This window comes from Lynx canadensis, chromosome A3, assembly GCF_007474595.2.
Source record: "Lynx canadensis isolate LIC74 chromosome A3, mLynCan4.pri.v2, whole genome shotgun sequence".
NCBI lineage: Eukaryota > Metazoa > Chordata > Mammalia > Carnivora > Felidae > Lynx > Lynx canadensis.
In genome coordinates, this window is record NC_044305.1 from 120,371,540 (window position 1) to 120,385,091 (window position 13,552).

At 54.8% G+C, this 13,552-nt stretch overlaps 1 protein-coding gene across 2 annotated transcripts in view; it reads left to right on the forward strand.

The window, feature by feature from the left end:
• ADCY3 (adenylate cyclase 3) overlaps positions 1 to 13,552 on the forward strand; it is an 89,977-nt gene that overhangs the window by 73,142 nt on the left and 3,283 nt on the right. For both annotated transcript variants that reach the window (XM_030311523.1, XM_030311522.1), the window contains exons 9-19: positions 2,567 to 2,695; positions 4,239 to 4,381; positions 4,518 to 4,679; positions 6,297 to 6,384; positions 7,159 to 7,275; positions 9,020 to 9,279; positions 9,537 to 9,602; positions 10,991 to 11,072; positions 11,909 to 12,067; positions 12,583 to 12,729; positions 13,268 to 13,387. In XM_030311523.1, the coding sequence (XP_030167383.1) occupies positions 2,567 to 2,695; positions 4,239 to 4,381; positions 4,518 to 4,679; positions 6,297 to 6,384; positions 7,159 to 7,275; positions 9,020 to 9,279; positions 9,537 to 9,602; positions 10,991 to 11,072; positions 11,909 to 12,067; positions 12,583 to 12,729; positions 13,268 to 13,387 (1,473 nt within the window). The remainder of the gene's footprint in view (positions 1 to 2,566; positions 2,696 to 4,238; positions 4,382 to 4,517; positions 4,680 to 6,296; positions 6,385 to 7,158; positions 7,276 to 9,019; positions 9,280 to 9,536; positions 9,603 to 10,990; positions 11,073 to 11,908; positions 12,068 to 12,582; positions 12,730 to 13,267; positions 13,388 to 13,552) is intronic.

Consider the following 13,552-nt stretch of genomic DNA (forward strand, 5'->3'; position numbering starts at 1 on the left):
AGGGGTTTTCCTCAGCACCTGGCACCCCTCCGAGAGTGTAGATGAGGGAAGGGAGGCCCAGGGAGCCAGGGCAGAGCCCGTCTCCATGGAGCCGTTGTGCTTGAGCCATTCTTCCACTTGCAAATGAGAGAAAAGTTGAGTCTGTTGGTTGCATGGCTTAAAACATCAGCTCTGAAGCTGTGAGCCAGCAGGAAACGGCCCATGCCGAGGCCGCGGCCTGAACAGGACGGAGCACAGGCACTGCGGGTCGAGAGAACCGACCTCTTCTTCTTAAGTGCACCATCACACAAGACAGCCGGCACTGGTTCCCGTGGAAACGTGAATGGTGTTCTGTTTTCAGCACTTCTCTCAGTGACATTTTGTGGCCATTCAGGTTTTCAGTACTTTTGTAAAGTTGAATTTTAACAGTTTTTCTCCAAAAAAATTATTTTAAAGTTTATCTTGAGAGAGAGAGAGAGCGTGTGCGCACATGTCGGGGAGGGGCAGAGAGAAGGAGAGTCAGAATCCCAAGCAGGCTCCACGCCCCCAGCGCAGAGCCTGATACGGGGCTTGAACTCACGAACTGTGGGATTGTGACCTGAGCCGAGCTCAAAGAGTCAGAGGGTTAACCAAATAAGCCACCCAGATGCCCTGTTAACAGTTTCTTACTGCCCCTTCCTGGAAATATCAATTTCTCGAAGTAGAAAGGCTGGGTTAAGGTTTCTGCACATGGAAAGCTTTTACCCCCGCTCATCACCACCTGCCTCCCACCCCCAGAGGGCACCCTCACTGCCCAGCTCTTTACTCACTTTTAGGTTTGTTCATTTGAAAGACAGAACCGTGATGGGCCACTGTTGTAACCTCATTTCTGTAATCATTAGTAAGGCTGGACGCTTACCGTGGTTGTCAGCTAGGTGTTTTCTTCTGTGGCATGTGCTTTATGTGGCCTTTGAGGGCCCAGTCCCCTCTCTGCTTTGTAGGGGCTCTTTGTTTATTAGAGAAGTGAACCCTGGCTCATGCGGTGGCCGGCAGCCATCGGCGGGGCATCCGCCGTGTGCCAGCACCGCTGTGTCACAGGGAACTCGAACGTTCGGCTGTGGTCGGGAGCTCCCGCCTCCTGTGTTCTCTGCAAGGCGGCGTGGCGGCCGCCGGGGCACGCAGAACTCATCACAGCCCGTGTAGCTCGTGTGGTCGACAACTGTTCAGGAAGTCCTCATGATGAGTCCTTCCCGAGTGTTAAAAAGCTTCCAGACCTCTCCCTGCGCACACTGCCCTTGTTGTCAGGCCCGCCCGCTCTCTCTGTCTCACATGCCATCTCTCATGATGCCCAGATTTCCCCCTCGGCCCCGGCTGTTGCCTGCACTCACCCTGTGACCCCTGTAAGTGTCCATCTGCACAGACACGGGGGAGCTCGGTCCCCAGGTCCGAGGCCCAGTGCCTGCCGGTCCCTCCGCCCTCCCGTCTCCGTCAGCGACAAGTTCATTCTTTCAACAGTTCAGACCAAAAACTGTGAACACGTGCTTGAGCCCTCTCTTTGCCGTCCACAAGTGCGCTCTGTTGACCCCTCCTGCGAAAGAGAGCTCTGACCCCCCCACACCCCCTCACAGCCACCCCTGTCTGGGCCACCGGGGGCTGGGCCGCTGACCTAGCCCCGGGGCCCCGTCCCCATGGCAGGCAGTGTTCCTGCTGAGGTGTCGGGTGAAGTCCTGTCACTTGTGTTGGTCTCCATCTCACCCGGAGGGAAAGCCCGAGCCCTGTGGAGGCCAGGAAGGCCCGGCATGGCCAGGCCCTCGCCACCCTGCTCTGCCTTCACTCACCGTCCCGGCAGCGGCTCTGACCTCCCGGCAGCTGCTCAGGCCCATTGCCGGGCCTTTGCACCAGCTTCTCCCTCTTCCCAGGGCCTCTGTCCCCACAGAGCCAGGTGATTCGCTCCTTCAGGCCTTCGCTGACCTCCTCTCCACTGTCCCGCTCCCCTGCGACCCTGTGCCCCTTTCCTGCTTTATCTTTCTCCAGAGCACGTACCCTCCTCTTACGCGCTCTGCTAATTTTACTTACTTGCTTCCCTGTTGTCTGCCTTTCCTCAGTAGAACGTGAGCTGTTCCGGTCAGGACGTTCTGTGTGTATCCCCAGGAGTTAGAGCAGTTCCTGTCACAGAGCAGGGACTCAGTAACACTGCTGCCCTGTGTTTCAGCGTTTAACTTACTCTGTCAAGGAAGAGTACTTAATCGCTGGGGACATGGGCTTGTGGAATTTATTCAGACTTTCGGAAGGCATCTGACGGGCTCTACACCAAAAAAAAGACCTCTGTGAATCACTGTGTCAAGCGACTGTTTCAGAAATAGGAGTTGGAACAATAGGGTCTTTCTCTGCTTTGAATAATTTTACTCGTGGAAAAAGATACCAGAAAAGTACAGCATTTTAAAATTAATGTTCTAGAGGAGGAGTCAAACGGTAACTTCTTTAGAAATTAGAGCTCCCGAACTCTAGTGGGAAGATTCCAGACCGATAGTGCGTGGACCAACCAGGTCTGCTGGGGCCGGTGGGCGGCTGGGTCCAGTGCCCCGACAGCCACGTCTTTCCACCGCAGGCCCTGCTGAATGGAGTGCCAGCTTCCTCAAAGCCCAGCTCTCCCGCCCTCATTGAGACCAAGGAGCCCAACGGAAGCATCCACACCAGCGGCTCCACGTCGGAGGAGCCCGAGGAGCAGGATGCCCAGGTGTGTGCGGGGCAGGGGGCCAGGGCTGTGGGCAGGGGACGGGGTGGGGAAGGTTGCTGCAGGAGTGGGAGACTGGCCTGGGCTCTTCTCCTTTTTACTGGTGTCACCTTGGGCGTCACCTCCTACCCTGGTTCCGCTGTCTCCTCCTGGGGTGGAGGGGGGCAAGTCCAAAGAGGTGCTCACCTCAGAGGCCTTGTCTAGCCCTCCTGTCCCAGAATCCTGTGGCTTTGAGGGCAGCGAGGACATCCGTGGAGAATTCTGTAGGATTCAACCAAGACTGTTCTGGAAGTGAGACTTCAGGGTGGGCCCACCTCTCTGTTCCACAAGTCCCATGAACAGTGGCAGGGGTTTCCGGAGGAATTAACATGCTTTCCGCCCTGAGGACAGGGCCCATCTTGGGACAGCGTCCAGGACCCGTCCATTACTAAAGAGCTTCCTGGGCCCACTCAGTGATAAAGGCAGGTCCCGGGAGACGGGGGTCTCTACCTTGCTCAGGTGAGCCTTCCGGCAGCCGCGCCGTTCTCACTGCCGGGCGGCGGCGGGTGGGGGGCAGACGAACGGCCCTGGCGCCTTGAGATGAGGGGGCTGCAGAGCAAGAGGGGAGACAGGGCTGAAAGTTCACGGAGGTTTTCTGGATCACCGTGACGTTCAGCAATTGTGATTTCCTTGATAGAAGGTGGAAATGTAGACTCGACATAACTCGTTAACAAGAACACACATCCTTTTAGCAGCTTGTAATTTTTCTGTCCTCACGATTAGCCACACTCCCCAGCATGCGCTTTAGGGACAGAGGTTCTTGGTGCGGGAACAGACCTTCCTCGTCATTTTACAGAGGAGAAAGCTGGAGCTGGGCAACACGAGTGACACGGGATCAAATTGGCAACCAGTGGCACACCCGAGCTTAGGACCGGGCTGTCTTGGTTCTGGCTTCCAGATACATCTGGACCGGCACAGACAGCGCTAACAGGCCTGGTCTCAGTTACCATTTGGGCTGATGGCCGTGTAATCACAGTCTGGGGTCATACTTTTGGAGCTGATGCTTTTCCTCTGTGTGAATTAAAATGGTAGAAGTCCCCCAGCCCCGCCACCCCACCAGTGACAAGGGTGTCCCTTCTTCTCCCAGCACTTTCCCCCTCAGACCTTCCTCCCCCAAATGAACCAGATGTGCACTCCCTTAAGCCCTAGGGTTGGGGGTCATTCACGTCCCAGGGACGCCGATTGCGTGGCTGTGTGGGACCCCGTCCTCGTAGCAGGAGGTGCCGGGACTGCGCTGCCCCACATGCTGCCGTTAGTGGCTGGTCACTGCAGAGCCACGGTCCTGGGAAACCAGGAAGGACTGTGGCTTTGGGTCCAGACCCAAGCAAGATGGAGCTGTGTGGGGGCATAGGGAAGACTTCCTGTAAAGTGGTTTCTAGAAGGGCTTAGTTAGTCCTCCTGAGTGTGATCCCTTTTGTTCCCCCCCCCCCCGCCCCTGCACCACCTTCTTTCCCCAACTCCACCCCCACTCCTCCCACCGGCCCCCACCCCGGGCACTGCCTTGCAGGCGGACAATCCCTCGTTCCCCAACCCGCGCCGGAGGCTGCGCCTTCAGGACCTGGCTGATCGAGTGGTGGACGCCTCTGAGGACGAGCATGAGCTCAACCAGCTACTCAATGAGGCCCTGCTTGAGCGAGAGTCCGCCCAGGTGTAAGTGGATCCTCTGCATATACCTTGTAGGCCCTGGCTTGGGGTTCAGGAAGTTAGCCATCTTGAATGGGGCCCCTTCCTGTTAGGCCAAGGCAGATGTGACATCCGTGTTTCATGGGACGTGTTTCCACCGCAGAGTGAAGAAGAGAAACACCTTCCTCCTTTCCATGCGGTTCATGGACCCCGAGATGGAAACCCGCTACTCCGTGGAGAAGGAAAAGCAGAGTGGGGCCGCCTTTAGCTGCTCCTGTGTTGTCCTGCTCTGTACGGCCCTGGTCGAGATACTCATCGACCCCTGGTGAGGAGGGCATGGGGGGAGCCGATAGGCCAGGAAAGAGGAAAGGTGATGAGCGTCCTAGGCCAGAGGCGTAAAGGGTGTGAGTGCATCATCTGGAGCCTGACACTGGGGCAAAAGCCTGGTCTCTTTCTTGCCTCGGTGGAACAGCCCCAGCCGATCTCGGGCCCAGGTGTAGCTAGGACTGTGCCCCGGACCCCCTTCCTTCTGTCTACCTCGGGTTCCAGAATAGCACTAGCCTTAAAACCAGGATGGAGAAAGCCGAGGGGTAGAGAGGGGCCCAGGAGGATGGAGGCCTTGGCTGTGTGGGCCTCAGTGGTTCTTGGGACGAGGAGACAGAAGATGGGGACCCTCTTCAACCTCAGTCATCAAGGCTGATCTGGCTTCCCATTCTTGCCTCATCTTAGCAGATGATTTTAAGCTCGGGGCACAAACGGATTTCTGCAACACAGCAGCAGGTCCTCTGGGGCGGGGGGGATGTTCTGGAGTTCTTGCCCCAACCGTTGAGGCCCGAGTAAAGGTCAGAGGTCCCCCTCCCCGTGGCCCATCAGCAGCTCACTCCTGCACGGGGTTCCCCCTCAGAAGGAGGCGGGCGGAGCCCTGTCCCAGTTACAGTTGGGGGCACCGTAAGGAGCCTCGGACTTAGTCGCAGGTTTCTAGACACGGCTTCGTTGCCTATTTGTTGTACGGCCGTGTCTCTAAGGTTCCCAGAGTATCAGTTTACTCATCGGTAAAGCCAAAGATGATGATGGTAATAACAATTTGAAGATCATAATGCCCGCTCTCCTAACTCCCAGGACTGTTGGAAGGATCAAATCCATTCATTCGCTGCACAGGAATTTACGGGCTGCTCTGTGCCCGGCGCTGAGGTCTAGGGATATGCAGCGAGGACAGTGTACAAACAGCCCCGCTCTTGTGGAACTTCCATTCTAGCAGAGGGAGGCAGACATAAACAGTTGAATACTCAAAACACGTATGCAGACAGGGGCAGGTGGCATGGATAAAAGTCAGGTGAAGAAGGGAGCGGGGAATGCTGGCGGCGAGTTTAGTTGTGTCGGCGTTTGTGTACGACCCCGGGCGGAACGGCCTCACCGACAGGGCGATACTTGAGTAGAGACAGAGAATCCGAGAATCAGGCGCCGGCTTGGCAACAGAGGTTTCTAGGGAACTGAATGGTGGGGGTGTGAGTACAGGGAGGATCTGGAGACCCCGAGTTTCTCGGAATTGAGAAGGTGGGTGTGGAAGTCCCTGCTCAGCTGTGAAGCTCTGTGCGGTCGGCAGAGGGAAGGCCTTGCCGCCCTTGGCTGCAGGGGAGAGGCTCTGTCCCCCGCTCTCCCTTCATGGCAGGGCACTCATTCCTGAGAACCCCGTGTTTCTCCTGGGCCCTGCCCAGGGCATCTGTGCCCCAGCAACAAGTACCGCTGGAGAGGGCTGCACATGCCCAGGCCCTGCACTCAGCGCCTCCGTCCTGTCTCCACAACAGGAGGCAGGGCTCCGTGAACGTTTCAGGTGCCGGCGTGGAAGGGCCTGCCCTCTCCCTCCTCCTCTTCTCTCCTGGCCCTTCACCTGATCTCACTGACCCATCTGCTCCCCTCTCTCATTGTCGTCTCCCCTTCACAGGCTGATGACAAACTACATGACCTTTGTGGTCGGGGAGGTTCTCCTTCTGATCCTGACGGTCTGCTCGCTGGCCGCCATCTTTCCCCGGGTAAGAGCCGCTTCCCCTTTGACTCCGAAGCCTTCTGCAAGTGCAGGTGGCATCGACGGAGTTCTGCATCCCGTCAGATCCTGACAGATACGCTGCCTTTGTTAGGATGGTGCAGGCATTTATCCATTCATTCATTTGTCCCACACCGGTCATTCATTCGCTACAGCTGAGTAAGCAGGGGTGTGTAAGCCAGAGTCCGGATAAACGGGGACCTGCATAGAAAAGCAGCGGAGGCCCCGCCGGAAGGGGGTTGGTCCCGATTGTGACATGCAGTAAAAGCCAGACAAAGGGACTGAGACGTTCTCCTGTAAGCACCGGGGTCCCATGCAGAGTCTGGGATCAGAATGACCAGAGAAAAACAGTGTTTTAGGGAAGGGGGTCTGGCAGGTGACTTGCTGGGTCATTTGCAGGACTTAGGGCACACCGACCCAGGAAAGGCAGGAGCAGCCAGGCAAAGATAGCCGGCCCCGAACATTGTTCCCTGACGTGGCCTTGCCACTTGGACTTACGGAGCGGGTTGCCGCTGCTGGCACTGCCCACAGCCTCCTGGGCTGGTCTCCGTGTCTGCTCCAGAAAGGGCTCTGGTATCTGGAGGCCCCGCTGTATCACAGACCCCTCCGGTGGGACTGATACAGAGCATCAGGTTCCTGCGCCACCTCCTCAGGTCTGCCGGTCAGTTTTTGGTTGACTCACAGGCAAAGGGTCATTAGCAGCCATATTTACAGGAGAAAAGACTGTCAAAGGCTCATGGCCCCTGAAATTCCATTCTTCTAGGCCTTTCCTAAGAAGCTCGTGGCCTTCTCGACTTGGATCGACCGGACCCGCTGGGCCAGAAACACCTGGGCCATGTTAGCCATCTTCATTCTGGTTATGGCAAACGTTGTGGACATGGTGAGCTCCAGCTGTCGCTGTAGAAGGGACACCCCCTCTCTCAGTGGAGAAAGGCTTCTGTATTGGCCAGCGTGAGCAGTTTGTCAACCAGTCCTCCCAACTAGACATGGCTGAGTTTCCTAAACAGATTATCTTGGCCAAATGGAGGGCGTCTTCTACCCCGGAAACCTGAGACTGACCTGTTGCCCCCAGCTCCGTGCTCTCCCAGAGTGCAGGAGCCCGACACCATGCTCCAGATCGTGTGTTGGATGTTGACTCATTTAATCTAACAGTCCCAAGAGGTGTTGGTACCATTGCCTACAGCCTCAAGGCTCAGAGAGGTTAATTCACTTGTTTTAGGTCACACGGCCAGTAAGTGGCAGAGTAAAGGACTGAGCAGTTCTAAACCCCAACCCTGTGAAGAAACTCCCTATCTCGCTGCTCAAGGGACACAGTACTTGTATGCGTTCTGCATATCTGAAGTGTTCCCTACAGTGTGGTGAAAGCCAGGTATCTAAGGGGTATCTAGGGGGCAGGTAAGCCCGTTCTGCTAAAGGAGCTCTCCTGTTTGGCCTTCGTCCATTTGAACGTTGCCAGACCTTCCTAGAGCCCAAATGTCTTGGGGAGACAAATCCTCTTCTCTGCTCTCCTCAATTCACGGAGAAGCGGCAGGTCCCAAGGGGGCAGCCAGATGCTTTCCTGGGGAGAGGGGACAGCAGTTGGAAACCCCGATCTATTGACTCAGAGCTGCCAGTCATTTGCTGAGCATTGGCAGCTTGGAGCTGTTGTTGACTTGCTTGTCATTCGTCACAGCTCCCGACAATTTTGGCAGTATTATATACACTCTTAAAAAGTCCTACATTTTCCAAATAAATCTTACAGCACTTGCTTTATTTTCTTTAAAAATTGAAGCACAGGAAAAAAAAACAAAACAAAACCTCACCATGGAGACTGAATCTGGTGGTAGTAGAGGTGAAAAATCCCTAGGGCCAACTGAGCCAAAGTCCAACTAGAATGAGAAGCTGGGGGCTCCAGAACCTAACACGCCCCTGGTCGCACGATGCGCGAGCGCAGGGAAGAGAAGCCCCAGGCCCCTAGCATGTCTGAACCCACCTGGAGCCTGGTGCCGGGTCATGGACAGCGGGAGAGCCCGTTGCCAATAGAGGGGTGCAAGACCAGGGAGGTATAGGAAAACTTTTCACATGCTGAGAACTTCCCCAAAGGCAGATGAGCACCAGCGGTTGCAAGTTACAGAAAGTGGGTTGGATTCAGTTTATGGGTGCACTTTCCCTTGACTCCATGTGCTCGGCAGCAGGACTTGAGAAACGGAAGTGTTTGCGCGGAGACTGGCTGCCATCGCGGTGATGCTGTGGGGGAGCCCCCCTCCCCCTCAAGCAACAGTGTGGTGTGGGCAAGAGCATTTGTATATGAAACTGAAATACTGGACTCCTGGCTCTGGCTTTACCACTTGCTCATTGTGCTGTTTTGTGCAAGTCCAGCCTCTCTGAGTTTTCTATACAAAGGTGGCAACAGCAAAAATACTGGAATTTTCATAGACGTCAAATGAGAGACGGTTAAGCTCTTAGTAGGAACTAGTGGCCTTTGTATCATTCCTTGGTAAGTTTTCCCATCTGTCAGTGTTTCTGAGGGAGCTGTGGGAAGTGGCAGCTGAAGGGACACTGCCGTGCACAGCCCTCTCTGACCAGTGTCTGCTGTCCCCCTGTACCCTGTGTTCTCCCCCTGCCACCCCGGGCCTGCCCTCCAGCTTAGCTGCCTGCAGTACCACACAGGCCCCGTCAACAGCACCGCAGGGACGGAGGCAGAGGATGGCTGCGTAGAGAACCCCAAGTATTACAGCTATGTCGCTGTGCTGTCCCTCATCGCCACCATCATGCTGGTGCAGGTCAGCCACATGGTGAAGCTCACACTCATGCTGCTTGTCACGGGTGCTGTGGCCGTCATCAACATCTACGCCTGGCGCCCCATCTTTGATGAATATGACCGCAAACGTTTCCAGGAACATGAGTAAGATGAGGCCTCTTTAGGGGTCTGTTTTGTCTCCTTCCTCCCCCCGCTGCCCAAGTCTCCACTTCAGGGTCATGGGCCTTGGGCTCCTTCGAGGCTTGGATGGGAATCGGGGTTCGTGGCTTCTCACAGATACGCCTCTGAGATCCTTTCCATTCTCGATGAGTGGAAGATCACGGCTGCCTCCGTGTTCAGCTTCTGGGCATCAGCCTCTTGTACTCAGGTGGGGCCTGAGTGTGCGATTATCTGTCCAACAGCTTTCCCGTGGTCGCCTTAGAGAAGATGCAGGTACTTTCCACCCCCGGGCTCAACGGCACTGACAGGTAAGGGCAACTGCTTTCCCCGTTCGGTCTGCATTTAGTCTCCCTTTCTTCTAGAGACAAGAGAAGGCCATGATCTCACCCCTTCAAAGGCACACGATGTGGGAGATTTATTAGAGCAGTATGTGTTTCTGTAGGAGGGGTAGGAGGGCTGGAGCAGAGGCGGTATGACCCGGGTACGGACCTGGCCGTTGTGGCCTATCCAGGTCAGAGAGCGAGCCGGGAGAGCAGCGGCAGTGTGGTGTAGGGGGTCGGGTGGAGGCCGGGCTCAGGTGAGGGGAGAGGCAACAGACGGCCAGATGGATGTGATAGCTGCATTTAATGAGGAGGGAAAGAGCACCGCACTTGATCTAGAAGGCCTTCGGCCCCTGAGAGGACTCCTGCAGCTGGGGAGGTAGAAGTTCTCCAGGGTCCCTTCTAGCGCTAAAGTTTTAGAATTTTATGATTCAGTGCCTTGACTAGACTTTTAAGTAAGTTAAAAAAAAAAAAATTACCTAACAGAATTAGGGTAGAAGAACTGAACAGACCCTTCACAAAAGAAGAAATGTAAATGGCCACTAATAAATGAAAGGCACTCACGTAATCAAGGAAATGAAAATTAGGATCAGGACGAAATACCACTCCACACCTACCCGTTTCTCAAGAGTTAAGAAGTCTGGTAATATCCAGTACGATGGTAACACACACGCTCCTGATGGGAGTATAAATTGCTACAACCATTTTAGAAAACCATTTGGAGTTATTTAGTGAGGTTGCAAATAGACCTATGACCCGGCAATTCTGCTGTTCCATACATTCCTTACAGAAACCCATGCACATCTGTACGTCCCAGGACGTGTGGGCAGAAACGTCCGGTCGTGTTCATCATAGCTACACACACACACACACACACACACACACACACACACACGTCCAAAGCAGGTGAAGCCAACCCAGATCCCATCGACAGCAAATGGATATACAAATTGTGACCTACTCATGCAGTAGGCTACTATGCGGTAATGAAAACTGTTAGCGCCGTACAAAAATGTGAAGTTATGAAGCAGCATGATAAAACGGTGCCTTAGTTCCATCACTCCGATGCACATCTCGCCTTTCTCCAGAGGCTTCCATGGTTGCACCTACTTCTGTTATCAATCAGTTGCAGTGTTTACTAAAACATCGAGGGAGTGGCCCTGGTGTGGATTCCAGGAGCGGCCCCGCAGGGCTGCCTATTAGGAGCCCAGTGATTAAGATTTACCTGTGAGTCCAGGCTTGATATGAAGGTGCTTAAGGAGCCGGGAGAAGTTTCTGGAGCCCAGGGTGACGGGAAGGGCACAGCCCAGTTGGAGGGAGTGAAGCTGCCTTCCAAGATGGCAGCAGGGGTGGATGAATTACTGTCTGTCCCACAGGCTGCCCCTGGTGCCTTCTAAGTACTCCATGACAGTGATGATCTTCATCATGATGCTGAGCTTTTACTACTTCTCGCGCCACGTGAGTGCCCACACACCCTCCTCTCCTGTCTTTGTGCACAATCCGTCAGGGTTTCTTAAAAAAGCAGTCTCAGGATCTAAGAACCCCGGCTCCTCAGGAGTGCTGGTTTCCCTTACCCAACTTGGCATGTGGCCCTGGCCAAACCATCACCCCCTCCTTTTTCTGGTGTCCTCCCTTGTAATACAAGGAGAACAGTTCGTTACCTCTTTCCTCTGACTTCCTCCAGCATGCTGAAGGAAGCATACAGTGGAGGCATAAAAGCTTGGAGAAAATATGTTTCTTAGGCTAAGGGCTCCTGGATTTTCACTCACCCTGGTTCTAGGGGTCACTGACACGCATGGAGCCAGAAGAGAAAGGGAAAGAAGCTGATAGTTTTGTTTGGTTAAAAGGAAAAAAAATAAGCAGAGAGGGAGAGAGTGAAGTAGCTCCATGTTAGCCCAGGTGCCCCCCGGTGGCTGGCGAGGGAAAGTACAGCCTTCCCGAGGCACTTCTTGGCCTAATGGAGCCTGCTGGAAATGGGGACGCCCCGCTGGGCTAGATCTCCATTGCTGCCCGCGTCCCCCAGGCCAAGACGGACCTGTAGCTAGAATTAGGTCCCAGAAGGCCCCGCATCTCCAGAAGGCCTCTGGGAGCTCTGCATAACCACAGTGAGGCTGGAATCCTCACTACAGCTGCAGGGTGGCCTTTGTGAGTAGGTGGGTCTCTCCGGGGCTTCTTTGTCATTTAGCCACCTTCCTTCCGGTTTTCCCACGCGGAACCCCTGCATCCAAATTCCCGCTTCATCTTTCCATTAAATGGTCAGCTGAAGCACACACCTTGCCTGTGCCTGTCCACAGGTGGAAAAATTGGCACGGACACTGTTCTTGTGGAAGATTGAGGTCCATGACCAGAAGGAACGCGTCTACGAGATGCGGCGCTGGAATGAGGCCTTGGTCACCAACATGTTGCCTGAGCACGTGGCACGCCATTTCCTGGGGTCCAAGAAAAGAGATGAGGTGAGGGGTGGCCCCGTGCGGTAGCTCGCAGCTGTAAGGCTGTGTGTCGTCTGGCTTTCTGCCAGGGAGCCCCTCTGGGCCCAAGGTCTTCTCAGGAGCTGGCACCGTTCCAGGCAGGGCTGCGCCCAAGCTGCAGCTGCATCGTAAGCAAGAGGGAAATTCACAGGCGCTCGGTAGAGAGCGCTTCAACCTGTGGGCCACACATCCCCGGAAGGCCCCGTTTCCGCCAAGGCCTTGGCTAGAGCTCCCCTGTCAGCTGCCATCCCCTCACGTAGAAGGGTTCTTCTGTCTCACTTCCCAATTCCATCACACCCACTTGCTCAAAGCTAGGGCTGTTCCAGAGACCAGAAAAACTCTTGTTCAAAGTCGTGACAGTCTACCTCCTTACAGCTCAAAGTTGGGATAACCTGGGAGGTATCCAAAAAGCTGAGTACACCAATCACGGGAGATCGTCATTTCTGTGGCACACCGTTCCGTCAGCGTTTCCTTGAGCGCTCGGGCCTGCCTCTTTTTAGGAGCTGTACAGCCAGTCTTACGATGAGATTGGAGTCATGTTTGCCTCCCTGCCCAACTTCGCCGACTTCTACACAGAGGAGAGCATCAATAATGGTGGCATCGAGTGTCTGCGCTTCCTCAACGAGATCATCTCAGATTTTGATTCTGTGAGTCCCCGTCCTGCCCCTAAGCCAGCTCACTCTGGATCACATCCCAGGACAGGCTGCAGAAGTCAGAAGCTGTCGTTACCCTAGCTGCTCCATTTTTCCGGCTGAGCCCCTCCCCATTAACGTAGGAGCTCCTGCAGCCTGGTGGGTCTGAGTGGGCAGGCAGGAGCCTGGGAAATCGCCTGCAAATTCATGGTACGACTGGCTAAAACAAGATCCTGAGGCCCCTCGGATTCTCCCCACCCTCAAATTCAGATCCAGTAAAATTAGGTAACTTGTACACCAAAGAAAATGCTTTTACATATATGCTCAATCACCCTAGGGGACTGGCAGTTTTGTCCCACGTTAAGGTCCTAGAAACTGAGGCTCATCGGGAAGTTTGCCTGAGATCACATGGCTGATAAGCGGCAGACTCTATCAGACTTTAGGAAACCATCTCTGAGCTGTCCTGTGGGGTTGTTGTAAACAGGCACACCTGTCACTTAGTTGGCTCATTTATCCCCATTGACTGACATTTCTTCTTTAATACTGGCCTCAGCTCCTGGACAATCCTAAGTTCCGGGTCATCACCAAGATCAAAACCATTGGCAGCACCTATATGGCAGCTTCAGGAGTCACCCCGGACGTCAACACCAATGGCTTCGCCAACTCCAACAAGGTAGCTAACCACCTCTGTGGCTGGAGGAGATGGGGCTCTGCCTCCAAGGCAAGAAAGCAGCGGCCCGCACCCAGCACGTGTGAAACGGGAAGTTACGAGGGTAGCTGACGTTCCCGGGTACCGGTTGTGCCAAAGGGACACACGCACCGCCAGCACCATGCAATG